Source organism: Lagenorhynchus albirostris, chromosome 15 (genome assembly GCF_949774975.1).
Source record: "Lagenorhynchus albirostris chromosome 15, mLagAlb1.1, whole genome shotgun sequence".
NCBI classification, from domain to species: domain Eukaryota; kingdom Metazoa; phylum Chordata; class Mammalia; order Artiodactyla; family Delphinidae; genus Lagenorhynchus; species Lagenorhynchus albirostris.
This window is the reverse complement of record NC_083109.1, coordinates 71,883,943-71,908,363: the sequence shown is the minus strand read 5'-3', so window position 1 is coordinate 71,908,363 and position 24,421 is coordinate 71,883,943. Positions and strand designations below refer to the sequence as shown.

General features: G+C 49.7%; 2 protein-coding genes across 2 annotated transcripts; both read left to right on the top strand.

The window, feature by feature from the left end:
- Positions 1-4,716: 4,716 nt before the first annotated feature.
- Positions 4,717-7,316, top strand: SPN (sialophorin). The gene is made up of 2 exons (XM_060123784.1): positions 4,717-4,838; positions 5,223-7,316. Exons 1-2 carry the CDS (start codon positions 4,717-4,719, stop codon positions 6,463-6,465), a joined length of 1,365 nt encoding a protein of 454 aa, XP_059979767.1. The 3' UTR covers positions 6,466-7,316.
- A 3,967-nt stretch (positions 7,317-11,283) lies between these two features.
- On the top strand, positions 11,284-24,421 carry QPRT (quinolinate phosphoribosyltransferase). The gene is made up of 4 exons (XM_060124333.1): positions 11,284-11,351; positions 22,880-23,415; positions 23,992-24,123; positions 24,203-24,421. The coding sequence occupies exons 1-4, from the start codon at positions 11,339-11,341 to the stop codon at positions 24,419-24,421; spliced, it is 900 nt and encodes a 299-aa protein (XP_059980316.1). The 5' UTR covers positions 11,284-11,338.

Below are 24,421 nucleotides of genomic sequence, written 5' to 3'. Positions count from 1 at the left end.
CGGCGCAGGCTCAGTAGTTGTGGCTCACGGGCCCAGCCGCTCCGCAGCATGTGGGATCCTCCCGGACCGGGGCACGAACCGGTGTCCCCTGCATCGGCAGGCAGACTCTCAACCATTGCGCCACCAGGGAAGCCCTAAATTGGTCATTTTTAAACTCTACATTCCTCTACGATTATATGTTAGGTTTCCAATTATAGAAGAACTTTCCCTACACCCTTTCCTTCCTTCCACCCCCTCCCTTCCTCCTTCACGCTGTCTCTCTCTAACATTTTCAGAATCAGTATGAACTCATGGGTTCTTTTTTTATTCAATGCTTTAGTTGATCACAGCCGTTATTCATTCTGATGCTCAAAGTGTCCCGGCCTTGGCCATCAGGAACTCCTTCAAGCTGATTCTTTGTCCTTTGACATGTTTCCATCATTCTTTGAGCACTGCCTTACTTTTCTGATGCAACGAGATGTTCCAGGCTCTTCTTTTCTTCCCCCTGATTATTTATTTATTGAAGTATAATTGACCTACAACACTGTTAGTCCCAGATGCATAACATAGTGATTTTATATTTCTATACAATACAGAATTTATCAACATGATAAGTCTAGTTACAATACAAAGTTATTACAATGTTATTGACTATATTCCCCCATGACTCTTTGATTTTTGTACTGGAAGTTTGTACCTCTTAATGTCCCTCACCTATTTCATGCACCCGCCACCCCTCTGGCAACTACCAATTTGTTCTCTGTATCTATGAGTCTGTTTCTGCTTTGTTATGTTTGTTCATTTGTTTTGTTTTTTAGATTCCACATATAAGTGAAATAATGTGTTATTTGTCTTTCTCTGTCTGACTTATTTCACTAAATGTAACACCCACTAGGTCCATCCATGTTGCCACAATGGCAAGATTTCATTCTTTTTTTGTGGCTGAGTAATATTCCATTGTATGACACTTAGGTTACTTACATATCTTGGCTATTGTAAATAATGCTGCAATGAATATAGGGGTGCACATATCTTTTCTTTCTTTTCTTTTTTGTTTTTGGCTGTGTTAGGTCTTCATTGCTGCATGCAGGCTTTCTCTAGCTGCAGCAAGTGGGGGCTAATCTTCGTTAAGGTGCGCAGTCTTCTCATTGCAGTGGCTTCTCTTGTTGCAGAGCACTGGCTCTAGGCACATAGGCTTCAGTAGTTGTAGCATGTGGGCTCAGTAGTTGTGGCTCATGGGCTCTTGAGCGCAGGCTCAGTAGTTGTGGTGGATGGGCTTAGTTGCTCTGCGGCATGTGGGATTTTCCCGGACCAGGGGTCAAACCCGTGTCCCCTGCATTGGCAGGTGGACTCTTAACCACTGAGCCACCAGGGAAGTCCCTTCATTGCAGTTTTGATTTGATTAGTGATGTTGAACCTCTTTTCATGTGTCTCTTGACCATCTGTATGTCTTCTTTGAAAAAAATGTATATTTGGGTCCTCTGCCTATTTTAAATCAGATTTTTTGTTGTTGTTATTGAGTTGTATGAGCTCTTTATATAGTTTGGATGTTAATTCCTTATCAGATATGATTTGCAAATATTTTCTCCCATTCTGTAGGTTGCCTTTTCATTTTGTTGATGGTTTCCTTTCTGCAGAAGCTTTCTAGTTTGGGGGCTCCGGATGCGCAGGCTCAGTGGCCATGGCTCACGGGCCCAGCCACTCCACAGCATGTGGGATCTTCCCGGACCGGGGCACGAACCCGTGTCCCCTGCATCGGCAGGTGGACTCTCAACCACTGCACCACCAGCGAAGCCCCATACTGTTTTGATTACTGTAGTTTTGTAGTATAGTGTGAAATCAGGGAACATGATACCTCTTCAGGTTCATCTTGTTCTTTCCCTGCTCCAGCCCTGGAATCAGCCATTTTCCAAAGAGCCTTGCTTCCTTTCCAAGGAGAGTGGTTTTTAGAAGCCAATATTTGGCTGTCAAGCATGGCCCCATTTTGAAGGTAGAAAGAGCAGAATTTACAGATTGGATGTAGGCTATAAGAGAAAGAGAAGCGACCAGATACCCTTCAGCTTTTTAAGACAGTTCTTCTCTGGAGTCTTCTTAGACCCTCCCTCAGGCTGAATCTTGCCCCTATTGAAGCAAGTATTCTATTATTTGCATTATTTATACACAAGCATGTCTCTAAATGCATCATAGCTATTAAGTATCAGCTTGTGGTTCTACCTGGGAGATCCTTATCCTTGGCCTCGATCCCTTAGACCAACATGGTTTTGAAGCTCATCCCTAGCACTTGCTGGTTGTCTGAGCCTCAGCGAGTCTCTTAACTGTTTTTTCTCAGTTTCTTCACCTGTAAAGTTGGGGTAATGATATGAATCTCACAGGGTTGTTGTGAAGAGTGAGTGCTATGTGAATGCAATGTGCTGGGCACGCCAGCCTGGCCCATTCTAAATGCCTAGGGCACATTACTTAACCTCTCTGTACCTTGACTTCCTCACCTGTAAAATGGGCTTGCCATGAGGAATGGCTGGAATCATGCACAGAGAATCTTTTTTTCTGTACTTGGCCAACTGCTACTATAGAGTTTTCTAAGTATTGTTCTTCTGGGATGTCTTGAGGGCAGTGACCACCCCTTGTTCACATTTTCATCATCTCTCCCTGCACCCCAGGGTCTATGCTCTGTGCTGGTCAGACTGTTTTCTTGAGCACTCTGGGCTAGAGCCTGGACCCATCCACATCCTCTCCACTCTCCCCAGAACTGGAGCCTGACATTGAGCCCGGGGAACGTACAACTTTGTCAGCAGCAATTTGGTTGAAATGAAAATTTTGTCAACAATGTGTTTTGCTTCAGTGATTTTTTTTAAAGGTTGAGAAATTGGGAATCTATATACAGTCTTTTTATTTATTTAATTTATTTATTTTCGGCTGTGTTGGGTTTTCATTGTTGCACGCGGGCTTTCTCTAGTTGCGGAGAGTGGGGGCTACTCTTCATTGCAGTGCGCAGGCTTCTCATTGCGGTGGCTCCTCTTGTTGCGGAGCACGGGCTCTAGGTGTGCTGGCTTCAGTAGTTGTGGCGCACGGGCTTTGTTGCTCTGCAGCATGTGGGATCTTCCCAGACCAGGGCTCAAACCCACGTCCCCTGCACTGACAGGTGGATTCGTAACCACTGCGCCACCAGGGAAGTCCTATATGAAGTCTTAGAAATATTTTTGTTGATTTTCTTCTTAATTAAAAAAATTTTTTTAACCTCCAATTACTTTGCAGCCAATTATTCCTACTTTTCTGTTTGCAACAGCAAAATGTTGAAACAACCTAATGTCTGACAATGAAATGTTTTCCTTCCTTCCTCCCTCCCTTCCTTCCTTTTGTTCAGTAAAAAAAAGAAAAGCAAGGAACATTATGTATAATAAAATCTAATACTATAAAAAATACATGTGTATATGCATATATACCCTGTGACCAGGGTCTATCTGGTGGTGTCGGTACGGAGCTTTTTCACTTTATACACTGCTGCCTGGTGGGAGAGGCAATCCACCCCAGCCCCGAGCTTCCCTGCACACTCTTGCTGATATGCCCGCAATACAAGGTCCTGGCCGCTCTACATCCAGGCCGTTTCTCAAGGTTGTGTTTGCAGTGAGTAACGCTGAGGGATGAAGTAATGTCTCCCTTCAGGACAAAGAGCAAGCTTGCTTACCACCTACTCGAAAAGAAGGAAATTCTCCAAGCTCAGTGTTCCTCAGCTGCGGGGCAAGCCTCTCTGTGGTCACCCCTGTGGGGCTCAGGGGGGCAAGTGAAACTGAAGCAGACGGCGCTCCTGCTGAGCAATGAGTTTGCTGAGCAATGAGTAGTGGATTCCTATGTCTGTGATCCAGGAGTCTCACGTCTTTGTCAGACTAACTCGTTAGCTTGTGAGTGGGGTACAATCCCAGGCCCTGACATTGGCCTGTTTCAGTCATCTATCATTATTACTTTTACAACATAAAAATCAGTTTTGATCTTTTTTTAAAGAAAGGCAAAAAACCATACACATACTGAGAGTCAAAGCTTACAAATTAAAGGAAGTAAGAAAACATCAAACACCCAAAGAAGAAAGTAAAGAATTCTCTACTCATACCTACCCAGTGAAACTTGTTAATACCTCAATGAATACCTTTTCAGACAGCCTTCCATGTAGATTCCCACATTTTTATTAGTCTTCTGCAAAAATAAGTTCATAGCATATACAGTGCTTAATAACCACCTTGATTTAGTCAGGCAGTCCACGACTGGGGGCCATTGTAGTGACCTACCCCCGCAAGCTTCTTGAGAAGTCAAGAGCCCACCAGGGATTTCACACAGCCTGCAAAGCCTTCCACTGCCCCAGCCAGAGTCGAGGGCTTCCTCTTGCCCTGGTACTTCCTGGGAGCTCTTGGGGCAGAAGAAGTGTTAGCCTTGGGTACTGGCCTAACAGCTCAGGGACCACAAAGGCAAAGGAAACCACCTTCCCCTCCCATCTCCTCCTCCGCACCCCCTGGTTCTCAAGCATGCATTTCCACCACCCCTGCTCTGACACATATCCCTCTCCCAGCTTCACGGCTTGCCATCCCATTTTCCAGAGGAGACCCGGGAATCCCCATTCCAGACCCCGCCCACCATCCCCACCTGCTTCAGCTGAGACCCCAGAGCCCCTGTCATCATCTCAGACCCTGAAAGAGTGAGTGATGCCTCTCTCATCACACGGCAATGTAGGAGCAGGGCGGGTGGGGCAGGATGCTGGGGTGGGTGGAGCCAGGGCCACTTCCTTTCCCCTTGAGGCCCCTCCACCAGTCTTGCCCCAGCTTCAGGAGTTGGAGCAGCCTGGTCCCAGCCCTGTGCCCTTATCCACTGAGCTGGTAAGTGGTGTGACCTGGTGGGGCAGGGGCTTCAGTGGACCTGGGAATGTGCCTCTGGCTTGAGAAGACCTTGATAGATAATGGGAAAAGAGGACGAGGAGCCATTGGGGCTGAATGGGGTCAGCGCAGGCCAGGAGGGGGTGGCTGTTGCTGGAGCCGGGGCTGCCAACGCCCAAGGGGGCCTATGGGGTAGATTCGATGGGGGAGCTGCCAGCGTCTTGTTACTTCTGATACTACTAAAAGCAAGGGTGGAAAAAGCCGTTGAACCGCAGAGTTGGGCCCGGCATTTGGCAGGGAAGTGGGCAGGAGGGAGGGCCTGGCTAGGTCCTGCCCCCCACCCCCAGCTCCTTATGTATTCTATTTCTTCAACTTCCCCACCCTCAGGTCCCAACTCCTGCTCATGCCTATTGCTTTGGAAATGATCCTGCTTCTCCTCCTCTTTGGGAGCGTCTGGGCCCAAAACACGAGCTCAGAGTCTCCGGACGGCACAATTACTTTGCAGGAGTTGGAACCCACAGCGTCCTCTGCTTCTTTGGTCTCAAATATCTATGAGACCACAAAATTCAACTCAATGACATCTAATTTTGCAACAACCGAGGTCCCTAAGACAGATGACAGCACTGAGCACAAGATCTTCCCGCCTTCCTCAACTCCCTATACAGCCAATGAGGTTTCCTCTCCTGGGACTTCCATTGCTGCCAGCAGGGGCCCTCCTGTAAATGAGTCAATAATCTCCCAGAAAGAGTCGGCCCAAACATTATCAATGCCCCTGGAAATCTCTAATGCAACCAGTATACCTGCTGTCCCAGTAGTGAAATCTGCAGGATTCCACACTACGACTGGTGAAACCATGGCAACTAGCCCTCTGGAGACCTCCAGTGGGACCAGTGGACCCCCTGTCACCACAGCTACTAGCTCTCTGGAGACCTCTGATGGGACCAGTGGACCCCCTATCACCACAGCAATTAGCTCTCTGAAGGCCTCCAATGTGACCATCATGGAAACTAGCTCTCTAAAGACCTCCAAGGAGACCAGTGGACTTCCTGTCACCATGGCAACTACGTCTCTGAAGACCCCCCTGGGGACCAGTGGCTCCCCCACCTTTGGAGTAAAAATATCCAGCCCAACGTCCTCCACAAACATAAGCAGTAGGTCCTCCCCAAATTCAGGTTGGGAGACAAATGGCACGTTGCTGGTAGCTGTGCTTGTGGCCCTGCTGGTGGTCATTTTCCTCATGGCACTACTCCTGCTGTGGCACCGGAGGCAGAAGCGGAAGACAGGAGTACTGACCCTAAGCAGGAGTGGAAAACACAACGGGGTGGCAAATGCCTGGGCTGGGGTAGCCCAGGTGTCTCACGAGGAGGCCGCGACAATAACAGAGGGAGCGTCTGGGGGTAACAATGACTCTGGGGTCCCCCAGGGGGAGGGGTCTGGCCAGCGGCCCACACTTACCACTTTCTTTGGTAGACGGAAGTCTCGCCAGGGCTCCATGGCGCTGGAGGAGCTAAAGCCTGGGCCAGCCCCCAGCCTAAAGGGGGAGGAAGAGCCACTGGTGGGCAGCAAGGATGAGGCTGCGGAGACCTTTACTTCTGATGGGCCAGAAGAGAGAGATGTGGAGGCCCCTTAACGTTTGAGAATAATAAGACTGGAGCTCAGAATCGTTCCCGCTTTCATCACCTTCCCTCCTGTCATCACATCCAGCCTCATCATCACCCAGCATTTTCACCCAGCACCCTTTGGATTTTCACCCAGCATCTTCACCCTGAATCCTCATTCAGCTCTTCTAGCCAGCAGCCCACGCAGCACCCACACCCAGCGCGCAGGTCAGGGCTGACACCCACTGAACCCTTGTAGATTGAATGAACGAACTCTCCTCATCAACCCCTGCTTCTCCCCATCACATTTTCTCCACATTTCTGTCCTTGAAACCAGCTGTTGAGTCTCCATAAAGGCCAAACTTACGATTTCTCAGAGGATTCCCCAGGAATACCAGAGTCTGGGAAGAAGAGGAAATGGCAACCCAGCAAACCCCCACCTTAGGATTACTCTGGAAAGTACATTTGGCCCCATGGATTAGGACAGTCCCACCGGCTGAGCCCATGAACTGCCTTTAACTCCAGGCCCCAGTGCTCTGTGCTAGGCCAGCCTGGAGCATGGGCTGGGTGGTGTCACCCAGCAGTGGTCTCAGGTGCGTCTGAGACGGCCCCTGGACCCTAGGCTGGCTCACGGTCCCAGCCACCACATTCTCCCCCGACTCTGGATCGAGGCAGCCAGAGGCTTCAGCTGTTTCTCCTCCCAAGAGCAGAGGTGAGAAGAGCTTCTGTGCAGATGTAGTTCTTAGAAGCCTCGGCACCTGCGTGGGTCCACTCATGCATGTAGTTTGTGTGCAAGAGGCGAGGACTTGGTGACGCTTGTGAAGGGCAGTGGCGAGTACAGCTGGGTGAGGGAGGGGGCAGGAAGGGCTGCAGAGGCTGAGGAGATGCCGCCCTCAGGAGGTGCTGAGAACATAGGCACCCTCGTCTTTGCTCCGATGGGGTGGAGGTGGAAGATTTAATTCCGTCTGTGGCAGGGCCTGACAGAAAGACTGCATGTGTGACCAAGTGTGGTTCTTCAGCTCAGCCGCTATGTCCCTTCCTCAAAGCCCCCCACCACTCCCCCCACCCCCCATCCCCCCGCACACACGAGAGTCCCAGGTCATGCTGATGCTGTTACAAGTTTAATGTGTTTGTCTGTATCCCCTCTTCCATTCTACAAGGAGGGTCAGTGAGAGAGTGAGCTGTGACAGGCCTCCAGAACCAGGGGCATCCCTGTGGCTCTGGGATGGAGAGGAGGGGACAAGACCCAACTGTGCTGTCTCTGAGACCAGCCCAGGCCAGAACCCAGGGCACCGCATGGACCAGAGGCCGTTGGTATTTCCCCAGGGCAAAGAGGAAATTTGCAAAGAGGAAGTTGTTGAGTCAGAGGAGCAGTGGATGAGAGCAGACACATTGACCTACAAAAGGAGAGGCCACGGGACTCCATGAGAGCGTGACTGCCAGGTGGTTTGGATTGGAGGGGACACCAGAGGCTGGGGAAGGGCCCCCAGGTGGGTCAGTTCATGGGGGTGTGGAAGAGGGATGAGGAGAGAAGCGGCGGAAAGGGGCCACAGATCCGCCCGGAGTTCTGCCACCCACGCCTGGGCTAGCTGGGGTGGAAATCCAGCCTTCACCACGCAAACCTGGGCGCCTTTTCTATTTCTTTCTTGGACGTGCCACACAGGCACAAGGGGTCTTAGTTCCCCAACCAGGGATCGGACCTGCACACCCCCCCTCACCCCGGCCAAAATAAATAAATAATAAAATATTGAAAATACTAATTTTGTCCTGACAGTAAAATAACATTTTTCTTCTTTTGCGAAACTACCAGCACATTCTAGTTTCTTAAATAACAGGATTCTCAGGCTTCCCTGGTGGCGCAGTGGTTGAAAGTCCGCCTGCCGATGCAGGGGACGCGGGTTCGTGCCCCGGTCCGGGAAGATCCCACATGCCGTGGAGCGGCTGGGCCCATGAGCCATGGCCACTGAGCCTGCATGTCCGGAGCCTGTGTTCCGCAATGGGAGAGGCCACAGCAGTGAGAGGCCCGCGTACCGCAAACAAAACAAAACAAAACAAAAAAAACCCAGGATTTTCTCTCACACACAACCATATACAGTGTATTATTCTTCATCTTATATTTTAAAATGCATGTTTCTATTTTATTTTCAAAAGTACACATTAAGATCACGGTTACAAATACAGCTTTGTCATCCATTGCAAACTCCAGATGGAAGAAGGATTTGGATGGGGACGGTCTTGAGAAGTCTATTAATGTAATTCACTTTTGCAGACAGGAAAAGGGCCTCCGAGCATGGTTCTATGGACATTTCATTTCTGAAACATTTCATTTTCCTCTGCATCCGTATTTCTGCTCCTGTTCTGGGGAGGTTGGGGGTCGAGTCATTAGCCATCAGCCATCAGAAAACCCAGGGTATTTTGGAGACCATCTACGTGTCCCCAGCAAGGAGCTGCCAATGGGTGCCTGTGTGCCTTAGCCCCTTGGGGTACTTAGCATCTGCCTGCCCAGCTAGTGACTTCAGGACAGCCTAGCTGGACCATGCCCCGGATCCCCAAAGCTGCCGGCCATGGAAAGGGCCACATGCTCACTTCTGCGTTTGCGCACGCTCTTCCAGAAGCCTGCGCACCCCCGTCCTGTCCCACCACACACACATCTTGACTTCCCGCCACACTCCTCTCAACCATCAAGAAGTAGTTCAAATGTCACTGCCTTTGCGAAGCTGCCCTTGCTGCCTCCATCCCAAACAGATAGCGTATTTCTCCTCCACTCTTACAGCACCTTGCGTGACAGTACAAACAACTGGACTGTAATCGTGTGAAGGTGTCCCCCATTCATTAGGTTGTAGCCCCTTCAAGTCCACCTGTCATCTTTGTGGCTTCAGAGGCCAGAGCCTGGCATGTCTACTTAATATGTGTTTACTGAATGGAGAGGTGAACGGATTAATGAATGAGCAAACAGTGGTTTTCAAGTAAACCATGGCAAGGTCATATCTGTCCTTTGAATGAAACTGGCATCCAGGAGCATGGCCTGAGGCAGTGGGACCTGAGACGGGAGCATTAGTCTAGTTCAAGTTAGATAGAGTGGGAGTCTGGCCTAAGGTGAAAGAAGAGGTCAGGTTTGAAATATATTTATTCAGAGACTAATTGACTGTTGAGGTGATGGGGGAAGAATGAGGTTAGACTCTTAAAGTTTCTGTCTTGGAAAATGGAGGAGATGCTGACATCACTATGTGGAAATGCAAAGAGGTGAGCAGTTTGGGGGGAAAACATGAGTATTTATTTATTTATTTATTTATTTATTTATTTATTTATATTTTGGCCACGCCACGCACTTTGCAGCATCTTAGTTCCCCGACCAGGGATTGAATCTGGGCCACAGCAGTGAAAACACTGAATCCTAGCCACTCGACAACCAGGGAACTCCCCATGAGGGGTGTTAGAAGTAGAGGCCTGGAAGTTGCAAGGGAAGTCAGAGCTGGAGATATAGATTAAGGAGTTATCTGATGTTAGATAGCAATTTAAATAACGGCATTGGTGGATAAATGCATAAACTGTATAGAATGAGAAAAGGAGAGAGCTGTGGAGAGAAGCTTCATGTGTTAGTCAGGGCAGGCTAAGTGCTGTAACAAACAACCCCCAATTCTCAGGGGGAGAACTCAAGAGAAGCTTTTTCCTTGCTTATGTAACAATTTAATGTTGGCATTTGGAGGGTAACCTTCCATGAGGTCATTCAGGGACCCAGACTCCTTCCATCTTGTGGCTCTGTCATTCCCAGGGAGGATCATGGGAAGACTAGAGCGACACGCATCACTTTTGCTCACATTCCATTGGACAGAATTCAGTCACATGGCGGCCTCCATGCAAAGGAGGCTGGGAAATGTAGTTTAGCTTGTGCCCAAGAGGAAAAGAGGAACAGTCCCGCCACACTGAGGGGACACCACAGTTTGAGGGCTGCCTGTAGGAAGAAGGACCTGCAGGAAACAGAAAAGAGCCTTTAGGAGAGAAACCAGGAGAAAATGATGTCTGGGGGGGAAAAAGGGAGAAATAGTTTGGAGAAGGGCTGTCAGGAGCTGACCTGGACTAGAGTGAGGCAAGCAAGGCAGTAAGGTGTAAAATGGAGCTTGAGAGTGAGGCCTTCTTCAGTTTTGTGCCCCAGGACCCTTGCTTGCCTCACCCAAGTCCAAGTCCTGGCAGGGTCACATGCTGCAGAGGCAGAAATGGGAGAAGGCTGGGAAGAGGCCAGTGTCTGGCAATCAGTGGTCCCAGAGAGTTTAGCAAGTGGTTCTGATGAAGAACTGGAGTCCCCAGCACTTCTGGGACAGGAACTTGCCTGAAGTCACAGTACAATAATTGGCAGTTTCCTGGTTTTCTTGTTCAGAAGCCCGGCTCTGATCTGCTCAGGGCCCTTAAAGTACCTTGGGAAGAAGGAAGAAAAGGAAAGTGGCTTTTTGTTGAGTTTCTACTCTGTGTCACCCGCAGAGTTTTTTCGCTTGATTCTCAGTTGAAGCCATGAGGTTGGTATTATCCCATTTTACAGCTAAGGAAATGGAGGCGCAGAAAAAGGTAAAGAAGTATTTGAGATCAAAAAGAAGGGAAGTAGGATTTCCCCAGTGCACCATCAAAAACTCTCTCCAGCCATCACAGGGAGCACACCCTGGGGCAGGGTCAAGGAGGCTGGGTGAGTGGAGAGAACAGGGCCGAGGCTCAGAGAGGAGAGGACTTCTGAGTTATATGACTGAGTGTCCTGGAGGCCAGAGGGAGCCCCAGAGAACCAGGGCAGGGCCGGTCAGGGATGGTCAGACCGGCCCCTCCCTCTCCCCCTCCCGCCCCACCCCCTCCCCCAGTCTCCGGCCTCTCCAAACACTAGACGGAGCTGTGGGCACACCAGTCGGCCAGCTCCAGGCTGTCATGGACCCTGAAGGTAAAGAAGCCTCCCAGATCTCTCTCCCCTGTATCCCTACATCACCACCTGCCCCTCTCCTGTCCATCACCCATCCCATCTTATCTCCATCCCCATCCCCCACCTTCCCCAAGTCTTCGCTGGTCTCTAACTACTCTCTTACCCCTCCCCCATCTCCCTCCAACCTCTCTGAACCCAAGCACTCCTTTCTGCCCTGCAAAGACCTCTCCTCACTCTTCTTTATCCTTCTACGATAGGTTCCCAAGTGAGCTCTGGGGAAGAAAGGGGCTTGAGCCCCAGGAAATTCAGGGGTGGCCTGGAGTAGGCCACGTCTCCTGGGGACTCCTGGGGCCGGGCAGTGGGAGGCTGGACCTGGAGCAGCTCTGGACTTTGCCCCTCACTAGCAGCTCTGGAGGAGTGAGGCAAAGTCCTGTCCCATCCGCTTCGGGGTGGGGGAAGGGAGCCTGAGTCCTGTGATCCCTGTGATTCCTGTGCATGTGGGGAGTGACATTGTGAAGGAGGCTGGATGCAGGATGATACACGCCAGGCTCTGGAGTCAAAAGGCTCCTGTTTGAATCCCAGCTCCACCAGGAACAGACAGTGTGTTCTTGAGCAAGTCACTTGATGTCTCAGAGCCTCACTTCCTTGTATTGCAATATCTGCAAAATGACAATAATAGTTCCCTGCTCACCAGGTTGGGGATGCGGGCGGGCGGGAAACGACATGAGCATGGAGGGCTCCCTGCAGTTTCACATTCCCCTCCCTGGGCTTCTCCTTCCCCAGCTCTGACCTTCCTCCCCTGGTCTAGGGCTTCTGCTGGCCCCATACCCAGCCCCTCTGGCTTGGCCGTGGAACCAGCTTTTGGGGGTCCAGACTACTTCTTGGTTTAGAAATGATCTCAGAGTCGGAGCCTGGGTTCAAGTCCCATCCCTGCCACCTGCTAGTTGTGTGACCTCAGACAAGAGGCTTAGCCTCGCTGTGCCTCGGTTTCCTCATTGATCAAGTGAAAGCAGTGTCTCCCCTTGGGTTGTGGTGAGGATGAAATGAGATCATACACGTCGAGCACCTGGCACAGAAATCACTCAGCAGTTACGATGGAGTCGCATCCATCACTCCAGTCTGCCTCTCCAGTCCTGAGCCTGCCCCAGGTTCCAGTTCCATTTTGGGGACATGTCCCTGGCATGTCAAAATCAAAGTCCTCCCCTACACCAGTTCCGTTTCTATTCGTGCCTCACCAGCCTCCTACTCGGACTGGAAACCTCAGGGTCACTCTCCCTTGAACCTCAATATCCAGACAGTTGCTGCATCCTGTGGATTTACCTCCACGTCTTTCTGTTCCCACCTCCCTCTGATGGAGCCTTCCTCTGCCTGGCAGCCTTCACGCATGCGATGACACTGATGTTTAACTCTGGGCCAGGCCAGAAGTGTCGGCTCTGGGATCACTGACCTGCGGGAATTAAACCAGGAGGGAGTAGTCGAGTCAGGGGGTGAGGCAAAGGCTGGGGACATAGGGCAAATGAGGGACGAGGACAGAGTTGGGGCAGAAGCAGATGGCAGGGCGGGGGCCGAGGTGTGAGGGGGCGGGGCCAGGTCCGGAGGCATGGTGTGCAGGGAGCGGTCCCCTTACAGATGCCCTGCCCTTACATTTTACCGGGACTCACTGCTTCCTGGTCCAGGCTGTTGCAACAGCCTTGCAACTTACATCTTTCAAAAATGCTAGGCACAACTTAAACATTTAAACTCACAAGTGCATTTTTGATCAAGTAACTTCTGATCAAAAATCTTACGGATTTTCCATTGCTTATTGAATGAGAACCTGTTTCCTATCGTTCAGGGCCTGCTCAGTCTGGCCCCGTCCTACCACTCAGCCCTCTCTCTCGCTACCTTCCACGTGCAACTTCACCGACATATACCCCAGGCCTCCCCCTGCTGGGCCTTTGGTCTCTCCCATTCTCTCTGCTTGGGGGGGCCTTCCTCTCACCTGTCCAATGCCAGCCTATTCTCAGAGCCAACCTTCCTGAGTCTTCTCTTACTGCTCTTGTAGCTTAACGACAGGTCATCTCTCCTTGCTCTGAAACCCTATAGGTCATTTTACCACTTGTGTGACGGGCAATCGCATCTGGCTCTATTTGGAGGTCATTTCTCCTCTCTAGGGAGAGAAGGGGAAAAGGAAAACATTTATCTGGAAGCTGGGGTGCTAACCAGCCTCTGTCTCCCTCTGGTGTTTGCCAAATGGATCAACAAATAAATAGATGGGAGAACAAAATTGCCGGGAGTCAGACACCTGGGTTCAAAGGCATCTGGCTGGGCATTTGCTCAGGCACTTGATGTGAATCGCCCATTCCCTCCTCGTTGTAGCCCTGTGACTTCCTCATGAAACTGACTCTCAGAGAGGTTAGGAAATTGCCTAGGGTCACCCAGCATGTAGGTGATGGAGCTGAGATTTAAACCAGGCGTTTCTGAACCCCCAACCCAAGCTCCTCCTACTACACCAGGGACAGAGCCCTGGATTCTTGGGTGTGGCTTGTAGAGCTCTGTGAATAGTGATATAATAAATATATAATAATTTTAAGTATAATTTTGTGCTCAGTGTGGTGAGGTTGGGTACATTAGGGGACTCTGGGGCCAGCCTGCCTAGACTTGTGATCCTGCCTCCACACTTCCCAGCTGTGTGAACTTTGGGCAAATTACTTGCTTCTTCAGTGCCTCAGTTTCCTTATCTGTAAAATGGAGATAATAATGGTACCTACCTTATGAGGGTTGTTGTGAGAATTAAATGTGTTAATATATAGAATATGCTGGGAACAGTGCTTGGGAAGGACCATAAAAGTGTTAGCTGTTATTATTATTACACACGATGTCACTCCAGATTCTATTATAGACAAGTGGTAGCAGGCATAAGAGTTGTTTTTTTTTTTTTTTTTTTTTTTTGCGGTACACGGGCCTCTCACTGTTGTGGCCTCTCCCGCTGCGGAGCACAGGCTCCGGACGCGCAGGCTCAGCGGCCATGGCTCACGGGCCTAGCCGCTCCGCGGCATGTGGGATCTTCCCGGACCGGGTCACGAACCCGTGTCTCCAGCATCGGCAGGCGGACTCTCAACCACTGCGCCACCAGGGAAGCCCAGCACCAGAGTTTTAAGAAAAACTTATAAAGGCAAGACCTTTAAAACTGACGTCTATCTATTTAATTTTTTTTCCTGTAAATTGGGGAAAACAATCATTACTTGGTTTTAGCTGGAACACTTTGTCAGCCTCGTATAACATCACTGTTGTTGCAAGCACAGGCCACATGGTTACACGTGGTTACACATCAAATTAAGAACAAACACTTGTGATAATTTGTTTTAGGTCCATTTGCAGACCCTGACTTTGTGCCCGTCCATCAAAGGCATGAATGAGTGTTTATTAAATGACTGAAGGAAAGATGCAGGGATGGAAGTTCTGATTCTGGCCCAGTCTCTCCCGGTACAGAGCCACTGGCCAGTTAGGGCAATATAGAAACACAGTAAAAGTCAGTCAACAATCCAGACAAGAACGGCACAAGTGCCAGTGGGGGAAAAAATCTTCAAATATTCTGCCAGAGTCAGTTTATCTATATCTATATCATTTTACATTATTTGTAAAGAGACAAATGCAGGAAATTTCCCCAGATGCTTTGGATCCCCTCAAGAACAGAGGCACCAATTTTTTTTTTTTTTTTTTGTGGTATGCGGGCCTCTCACTGTTGTGGCCTCTCCCGTTGCGGAGCACAGGCTCAGCGGCCATGGCTCATGGGCCCAGCCGCTCCGCAGCATATGGGATCTTCCCGGACCGGGGCACGAACCCGTGTCCCCTGCATCGGCAGGCGGACTCTCAACCACTGCACCACCAGGGAAGACCCAGAGGCACCAATTTTAATAAAATTCTGGAATAACCCATTAAGAAAGGATTGCCTTGAGAGATCAAGGTTATACCCCACAGGGTAACACTGTAATCTCTGAAGTCCAGGCATCTTGAGAGAATATTTACATATAACAACGGCAAGAATAAAAAGGGGACAGGGCGTTACAGCTGTTTCCTCTGTGCAGTCACTTCTCCTCAGGCAGCTGCAAAAACAGCCCCACTCCTCTCTGCAGTTCCTTTCGCGACAGTGGCTAATTAGGAGAGCCCTTATTTTCAAAGCTACCCACAGGAATCCCTTTTGTTGGAAATGCACGAGAGAGTTGGGGCCTAAAGAAAACCAGATGTATTTATTTTTCACGAACATTCTGCATTTACAATAGGCGATCAGAACAGCTGATCTTGCCTAAGTGGGCAAGAGAGTAACCCGTGGGTGAAGGCTGTGTGGTTCTAAAACCACCTTCTGTGTGTGGACAGGGAAGACCAGGGTCCACGTCAATCATTTTCTTTTCTCTTTTTCTTTAATGTTTTGAATGGTTTGTTTGTTTGTTTTTTTGCCTCGCTGCATGGCCTGTGGGATCTCAGTTCCCCAACCAGGGATCGAACCCGTGCCTCCTGCAGGGAAAGCACAGAGTCCACTGGACGGCCAGGGAATTCCCATGTTCTAGCTCTGCTCTTTAGGTAATTTCCCTTTGCATTTCTGAGCCTAGGTTCTCTGCCTACAAATGGCCTTTACCATGAAGAAGGACAGGTAGGATTTGTGACATTGTATATATAGCAAGTGCCCGGCATCTGGTAGGCACCAGTGTATGGTAGCTATTGTTCTCTTCCTGCGGTTCAGAAGCTCTCAACTCTGCGACAAATTAGAATTGAATTACCACATTCCAGACCAGTTATATCAGAATCTCTGTGGGTGGGACCCAGACATTGCATTTGGCAAGGCTCTCCAGATAATTCCATTGTGTCGTCAAGGTGGAGAATCACTGCTCTATTCATCCTAAAAAAACCTTCCTTGGGACTTCCCTGGTGGTCCAGTGGTTAAGACTCCATGTTTCCAATGCAGGGGGCGTGGGTTCGATCCCTTTTCAAGGAACTAAGATCCCGCATGGTATGCGGTGTGGCTGAAAAAAACAAAACAAAAAACTTTCCTTCACCCTATCTTAAGTGAGGACCCTCTCTCTCCTTTTCTTATTTACCTATTTATTTTACTTTTTTATTCTAGAGAATTTCAAACATACACAAAAATAGACAGAAAAGTATGCTGAATCCTCACGTACCCATCATCCAGCTTCAACAACCACCAAGTTTTGGCCAAGCCAGTCCCATCCATACCTTTTTTTTTTCCTTTTCTTTTTTTTTTGGCTGCGCCACACGGCATGCGGGATCTTAGTTCCTCAACCAGGGATCGAACCTGTGCCCCCTGAAGTGGAAGCATGGATTCTTAACCACTGGACTGTCAGGGATGTCCCCACACCCTTTCTAATTTCTACCTTCCAAGATTACCTTAAAGTAAAACCAGCTGTCAAGTCTCTTCATACATAAACATCTCAGTATTTTAATATTTTTTATTATTTTTAAAAGATAAGGACTTTAAAAAATTAATTAATTAATTAATTATTGGCTGCATTGGGTCTTTTTAAAAAATTTTAATTTAATTTTTATTTATTTCATTTTTGGCTGAGTTGGGTCTTCGTTGTTGCGCGCAGGCTTTCTCTAGTTGCCGCGAGCTGGGGCTACAGTTCGTTGCAGTACGCGGGCTTCTCATTGTGGTGGCTTCTCTTTGTTGTGTAGCACGGGTGTTAGGCGCTCGGGCTTCAGTAGTTGTGGCACGTGGGCTCCGTAGTTGTGGCTCGTGGGCTCTAGAGCACAGGCTCAGTAGTTGTGGCTCACGGGCTTAGTTGCTCCGCGGCATGTGGAATCTTCCCGGGCCAGGGCTCGAATCCATGTCCCCTGCATCGGCAAGCAGATTCTTAACCACCGTGCCACCAGGGAAGGCCCAGGACTTTTCTTTTTATCACAACCATAACCCACTTCAAAAAAAATTTCCTTAATGTTACCAAATACCCAGTCGGCATTCAGATTTTCAGTTGTTTCATAAAAGTTCTAATTTGGTTTCAATTTGTTTGTTTGAAGTAGTATCCAAATAAGATCCATACATTAGTTTTTCCCCAGCTCTGCCGCTGGTTAGTATGCATTTTCGACTCTTTTAATCTTTTGTTTTCCTTGCAATGTATGTGTTGAAGAAATTAGGTTATCTTCTGGAGAGTGTCCTATGGTTGTATCCCCGTGGTATAGTTTAACATGTTCCTCTGTCTTCTGGTTTTCTTGTAATTGGTGGTTGCGTCTAGAAGTCTGATCTGACTCCGGTTCAGCTGTTTTGGCAAGATTATTGCATAGGTCGGGGGATGCGCCTAGTATCTGGTTGTCTTTCTTCTGATGTTGGCTTTTGATCCAATACCTGGATTCACTGGGTTACTAGGGTTGCAAAATAGTTTCCTGCCTTTTGGCAGAGCATTGGTTCTTGTTCGTTTGTTCAAGTGGACAATTCAAAGCTTTTTAGTAAATTTACTGAGTTTATGCCACCATCATCATAGACCATTTCCATCACCCCAGTAAGATCCCACGTCATTTAATTTCCAGCCCCAGACCACCACTATTCTGATGTCTGTCTCTCTTAATTTGCCTTTTCTGGATGTTTCTTGTAAACGGAGGGATACAACATATGGTCTTGTGTGAGCATCGGTTGTTAACCTTTCTGTGCATCTGAATCCCAGGTGGAGCATTTCCAAAACCTGGATGCATGGGAACCACCCCGGAAAGATTCTGATTCAGTTGATCTGGAATACACCCGAGCAGCAGAGTTCAAAAAGCTCCGCAGGTGATTCCAACGTGCAGCCCAGGCGGGGGACCCCTGCTTTCTCGACTTTCTCGACTTCTGCGGAGAGGAGCTGTCCATACCCCTCCCCCAGCTGTCCATACCCCTCCCCCACTTCCTCACCTCCTGTCTGTTCCTTGACCATGACAATGTGGCTTCTGCCCCTACCACAAGGCATTAAGACTGCCCTGGCAAAGCCCTCCCAGGGGCTAAGTGCAATGCCTACTTTCAGCCTTCTTTCTTCTTCTTCTTCTTTTTTTTCTCTCAGCCTTTCTTCTGCTTTGCTTCTGCTCACACCCTACTTGCAACCCTCTTCTCCTTCCAGACATCCACTCCCTCCCGGTGGGACTTCTGTTTTTGACAGCCACGCCTCTGTGTGACATTCAAATCCTGGCGTTTCCCACAGCCCTCCTCTTTCACCCTGCCCTGGTGATCTTACCAGTGACCATCTGCACACGCTGGTGGCTCCAATTTCTCCATTCCTCACCCCCAAATCTCCTCTGAACTCCAGAACATTCTTCTACCTGTCCTCTGTGCACAGCCATCCACGTTTCCTGATGGCATCTCGACCTTAACATCTGCAAGACCAAAGGCATTCTGTTTATTTATTTATTTATTGGCCATACTGCGTGGCTTGCAGGATCTTAGTTTCCCGACCAGGGATCGAACCCGCGCCCCTGGCAGTGGAAGCGTGGAGTCCTAACCACTGGACCTCTGGGAAATTCCCCCAAAGTCATTCTTTTTCCCCAGCTCTGCCGCTCTGTCATACGCTCCGACCCACCCGGAGATCCAGTTTGTGTACCTGTAAAATGGGAATGAGCCTCTGTGGTGAGTTCCAAACGAGAGAGCGTCAGGGAGCTGAGGTGCCGTCGACTGGCCATCACTGGGGCGCAGCCTGTGAGGGTTGCTGATTGCTGCCAAACCCCTCCTCCTCACCAGCCTACCCTGAACAATTCCTTATGTCAGTTTTCAGCTACCCAGGATGGAAACCCCAGGCTTCTACGTCGTATTAGCTGCCAAGTCCAGTAGATTCTACCTTAGAAAAAACTCTCCCATTTGCCCCGGCTTGCTCTTCCTTTGGTTACTGCCCCAATTCGAGCCTTCATCTTTCTGTCTGGCCAACCGCCCCAGCCTCCTTTTGTCTCCCAGCCCATCTCCATTTGGTGGCTGAAGTGACCTTTCTAGAACAAAATCATAATCATAGCATTCCCTCATTTAAAATTCTGTGATGGCTCCCGGGCTCTGTCCAAATTCCTCAGGTAATTGGTTTAGTCCCTTTTTCACTCTGGCCTCAGGCCCGAGACATTTCTCCCATGAATCCTACTCAGCACCCCGTCACCTCCTCGCTCTATTTTCTTGCTTTTGAACCTTGAACACGTGCTGTTTCAGTCTGAAATGTCTTGCCCTCCCTCCTCCCCACCCCCCCCACCCCTGCCTGGCAAACATTACTCATCCTTCAAGGCCACTAAAACTTCCCCCTTCCCCAGGGACATTTAGTCATTTCTTCCTCTTTGCTCCCACGACTCTTGGTAAATACTTCAGTCATCTCACCAGCAAACACACCTACAATGTTCCTGAAGGCTTTGCAAATATTAACTCCCTTAATTTTCATAAGAAGCCTATGAGGTGATCAGTGTTATCCCCGTTACAGTTGGGACAACCTATCCCGATAGGTTGAGTCTCTTGCCCAAGATCACTTAGCTAAAAGTGACAGAAGCAGTATTGGAACCCAGGCCAAGTGGCCTCGGAGTCTGGGCTGTGATTCCACAGTGCGTCCTCTCTGCTCAGAGAACTATCATCAAACACTTAGTATTAAACTAAACAATATGAAATTGCCAATATTTGACTGTTGACCTATACAAGCAGGACATTTGTCTTTGTCTGGGTCAGCGTGCTAGGCACTTGGGATACAGCAGACAACTCAGTGGACATTTTGGCCCCAGACAGAAAACACCAGCAGAGGATGACATTGGGGGATGAACAAGGAGCTGGGTGAGCATGTGACCTGATTTAGGAGGTCTGTGAGAGCACCCGGCTGAGGAAGTGATATCTAAGAGAAGGTCTGAAGTTGAGTGAGAGGTGAAGGGGCAGTTTGGGGTGAGGGTGAGGAAAGGGACTTCTAGGAGAAGGCTCAGCCTTGGAACAGCATAAGCGAAGGCCTGAAAGCTAAGAGAAAGAGCTGCTCTCTCTGTCACCTAGCAATGAAGACCTGGCACAGAGCAGGTGCTCAACAAGGATTTGTCCAAAGAATCAACGAAAAATGGAAAGAAGTCAAGAGAGCTGGCGCTAATACAATGAAAGTGAGGCTTTAAGCAGGAGAGTGATGCGCTTAAATTTCCTTTTTTTATGGTTTGATTTTAAAGTCAGGTTTAATAGGTATAACCACAGACAGTAAAATTCACCCTTTTCTGTGTAAAGCTCTATGAGTCTTGACAAATGCATCAGTGTTATAGCCACCATCACAGACAAGATCTAGACTAGTTCAATCACATCCCAAAACTTGGTGCTGCCCCCTTTGCGGCCAGCCCCTCCGCTCCCCCCTCCCCAGGCAGCCACTGGCCTGTTCTCTGTTGCTATCTTTTTTTTTTTCCTTTTCCAGAATATAGTCATATAGATGGACACAAATAGCATGTCACCTTTTGAATCTGGCTTCATAGAATAATACATTTGAGATGTGTGCCTATTGGGTATATCAGTAGTTGGTTCCTTTTTTTTTTATTGCCGAGTAGAATTCCATTGTATACATCACAGTGCATCACAGTTTGTTTATCCAATACTCACCAGTCCAAGGATTCAAATTCACTTTAAAAGCAAACAGTGAATCTAAAAAAAAAAGTGGATATATGTATATGTATAACTGATTCACTTTGCTGTACACCTGAAACTCACACAACATGTGAATCAAATATACTCCAATAAAAATTTTTAAAAAAAAGCAAACATCACGGCACCTGGTCTGAATGGCGTGGGGGCCTTTGCATCCATCTCCGCTGTTCGTTCACTGGCCTTTTGCCTGGCAGGACCGCGAACGGTGGAGGCAGGGACTATATTTTTCTCCCTATCACCGACTTTGTTCTTAGCATCTGGCCCACAGCTGGCTCTGAGTGAGAATGAAAGCCACGTGGGGCAGCTGTGGGCGGGAACTTTGGGGAGGACGGTCAGGTGCGATACCTGAGGTCTGTGGCTGCTGGTGGGGGACAGGCTCTTGTCTTTGGGGAAGAAGGGCTGGACAAGAAGGGCCCTCCTTCTGCGAGTAGAGCAAGCCAGAATGTCTGGCCTTAACTTCAGCTTGGAGCAAAAGTGGGGGAAACAAAACTAAACTAAATAATACCCCTTCACATGCTATCGAATTGTCTACCCCTCCCCCGGGCAGCGAAGCCCACCTATGGCACCGCCCACGAGGCTGCAGGTCTTATCTTGGCCGACAGATGGCGATGTTGCACTGCGCCTGAGCTCGGCCTCTGCGTTCACCCCATTCATTTCAACAGAGGCAGCGGCCATCAACGTGGCACGCCGGCGGGAAGGACCTCAGAGACCACCTTGTCCTTAACACTTATTTTACAGGCAAAGGGCTCACCCACACTCCTGAAGCTCTGTCTCGCAGAGCAGGGGCTCAAACCCAATTTCCCCGTGCTCTTACCTCCTTATACAACCCCATCTCTAGAGAGGTGACAGTTTTTTTAAACATCAGGTGAAGGAGAGGTTTTCAAGCTAGGGGGCAAAGGTGGAGGAACAGATGGCCATGGCCACAAGGCCTGGCCAGTCTCACTCTGCTGTCAATATGCTGTGCGACCTCAGCTGACTTGCCTTTCTTCTCTGGTCCTCAGTTTCCACATCTGTAAAAAGCTGAACTTCCAGCTTTAAAATTCTTGGTGCTATAGAGAAGGCAGGGATGGGAAAGACACACAGCTTACATTCTCCTGGGGGCTTCAGCTAGTAAATAACCGATCCTTCTATGCAAGGCAGACGGAAAGTCAAGAGTGGCTTTTTAAATTTATTTTTTATTCGTTTTAAAATAAATTTTATTTATTTATGTATATATGTATGTATGTATTGTCTGCGTCGGGTCTTCCTTGCTGTGCGCGGGCTTTCTCTAGATGTGGCGAGCGGGGGCTACTCTTCGTTGTAGTGCGCAGGCTTCTCATTGCAGTGGCTTCTTTTGTTGTGGAGCATGCGCTCTAGGCGCGCAGGTTCAGTAGTTGTGGCGCATGGGCTCAGTAGTTATGGCTCGTGGGCTCTAGAGCTCAGGCTCAGTAGTTGTGGCGCACGGGCTTAGTTGCCCCACAGCATGTGGGATCTTCCCGGACCAGGGCTCGAACCCATGTCTCCTGCATTGGCAGGCAGATTCTTAACCACTGCGCCATCAGGGAAGCCCAGAGTGGCTTTTAGGTGGCTGCATTTCTCTTCCACTGGTGAACAGCTGTTGGTCTAGCACTAGGTTTACCAGATAAATTACAGGGCACTCGGTTAAATTTGAATTTCAGATAACTGACAGATAATTTTAAGAATAAGTATGTTCTAAATATAGCCTAGAATATATTTATACTAAAAAAGCTTTGATGTTTGTCAGAAATTTAAATTTAACTAGGTGTCCTATATTTTTATTTGGTCAACTGACAACCTTGTTCAGCTCACAAGGCCCACCCAGTGCCTCAGCCCCTCTCCTGGAACCCCCAGGTCTTCACCCTGATTGGCTAGTGCCCAATTCAGCCTGTTGTTAGGTATTCTGACAATCACCCCTGACTACCAGAAAGGCAGCCAAAATGTAACACTGCTCTCTTTTTTTCCCTCCTAGGCCTGGCACTCCTGCTGCCCCCTGCCACTCTAGCCACCTTGGCAGAAAGCTGGCTTCGAGAGGACTGCCCAGGCCTCAACCACATGGCCTTGGTCACGAGGGCAGCCTCCTCACAGGCGGTGCTGTGGGCCAAGTCCCCCGGAGTGCTGGCTGGGAGGCCCTTCTTTGATGCCATCTTTGCCCAAGTCAACTGCCAGGTCTCCTGGTTCCTCCCTGAGGGATCAAAACTGGTGCCTGTGGCCAAGGTGGCTGAGGTCCGGGGCCCTGCCCACTACCTGCTGCTGGGGGAGCGGGTGGCCCTTAATATGTTGGCCCGCTGCAGTGGAGTTGCCAGCGCTGCCGCTGCTGCTGTGGAGACCGCCAGGGGGACCGGCTGGGCCGGGCACGTGGCAGGCACGAGGAAGACGACGCCAGGCTTCCGGCTGGTGGAGAAGTATGGGCTCCTAGTGGGCGGGGCCGCCTCCCACCGCTACGACTTGGGAGGGCTGGTGATGGTGAAGGACAACCACGTCGTGGCAGCTGGTGGTGTGGAAAAGGTGTCTGTCTGTCCAGCTGAGCCCCTGCCCTGGCCCTGCTCCAGCCACCCCGCCAGCATTGCCCTTCCCCTCTACCAGGGACACCCAACCACTCCCTGGCAAATAGTGATGGCCTGGGAGTTGGGGCATGCAAGACTCCTTGACCCCTCAGTGGTTCCATCTGTAAAATGAACGGTTGGACTTGCTTCTTCACCAGCGTTCTTCTGCTGGTTGGTATGATATTCAAGGGAAAAGAACGAACTACTGGGAACCCAGTGTTGGGCAGGTCACTCTGGCTCCCTGGACCTGTTTCCCGTCTATGAAAATGTTCTTGAAGACCCTTTCCAGTCTTAATGTTCTGAGTCAATTGAACTCAGGTCCAAATGCCAAATAGTGCTGGATTTGGCCATTTTCTTAACCCACAAAAGTGGTAATTTCACGTGGTTTCACCTAATATGCGAGAAGCCATTTCGATGCCTGGTTTCCTCATTAACCCCAAGCTCGTTACCCATCTGGAGCCTCTCGAATGCCAGTCCCAGCTCACTTGCCCAGGGCTGGCTGCCACCCGTTCTCACTCTCACCCTTGCCACCTGACAGGCGGTGAGCGGGGCCCGGCAGGCGGCCGACTTCTCCCTGAAGGTGGAGGTCGAGTGCAGCAGCCTGCAGGAGGCTGCGGAGGCCGCCGAGGCAGGAGCAGACCTCGTCTTGCTGGACAACTTCAGGCCTGAGGTGAGGCGGCGTCTGCTTCCTGGGAAGGGGAAGGGGCTGGGGCGGGGGCTTTCACCTCTCGCTGGCTTGTGTCCCACAGGAGCTGCACCCCACGGCCGCGGCGCTGAAGGCCCGGTTCCCGAACGTGGGCGTGGAGGCGAGCGGGGGCATCACGCTGGACAGCCTCCCTCAGTTCTGTGGGCCCCATATCGATGTCATCTCTTTGGGGATGCTGACCCAGGCTGCCCCGGCCCTCGATTTCTCCCTCAAGCTGTTTGCTGAAGGGGCCACTCCAGTGCCCTACGCCCGCCGCTCCTGA

What these genes read in the sequence shown, in the direction of transcription:
- SPN (XM_060123784.1), top strand. Translation starts at nt 4,717, where the DNA reads ATGCTGGGGTGGGTGGAGCCAGGGCCACTTCCTTTCCCCTTGAGGCCC. An exon ending in TGCCCTTATCCACTGAGCTG is followed by an intron (nt 4,839 to 5,222) that starts GTAAGTGGTGTG and finishes CCCCACCCTCAG; the next exon opens with GTCCCAACTCCTGCTCATGC.
- QPRT (XM_060124333.1), top strand. An exon ending in CAGCTGGTGGTGTGGAAAAG is followed by an intron (nt 23,416 to 23,991) that starts GTGTCTGTCTGT and finishes GCCACCTGACAG; the next exon opens with GCGGTGAGCGGGGCCCGGCA. An exon ending in TGGACAACTTCAGGCCTGAG is followed by an intron (nt 24,124 to 24,202) that starts GTGAGGCGGCGT and finishes TGTGTCCCACAG; the next exon opens with GAGCTGCACCCCACGGCCGC.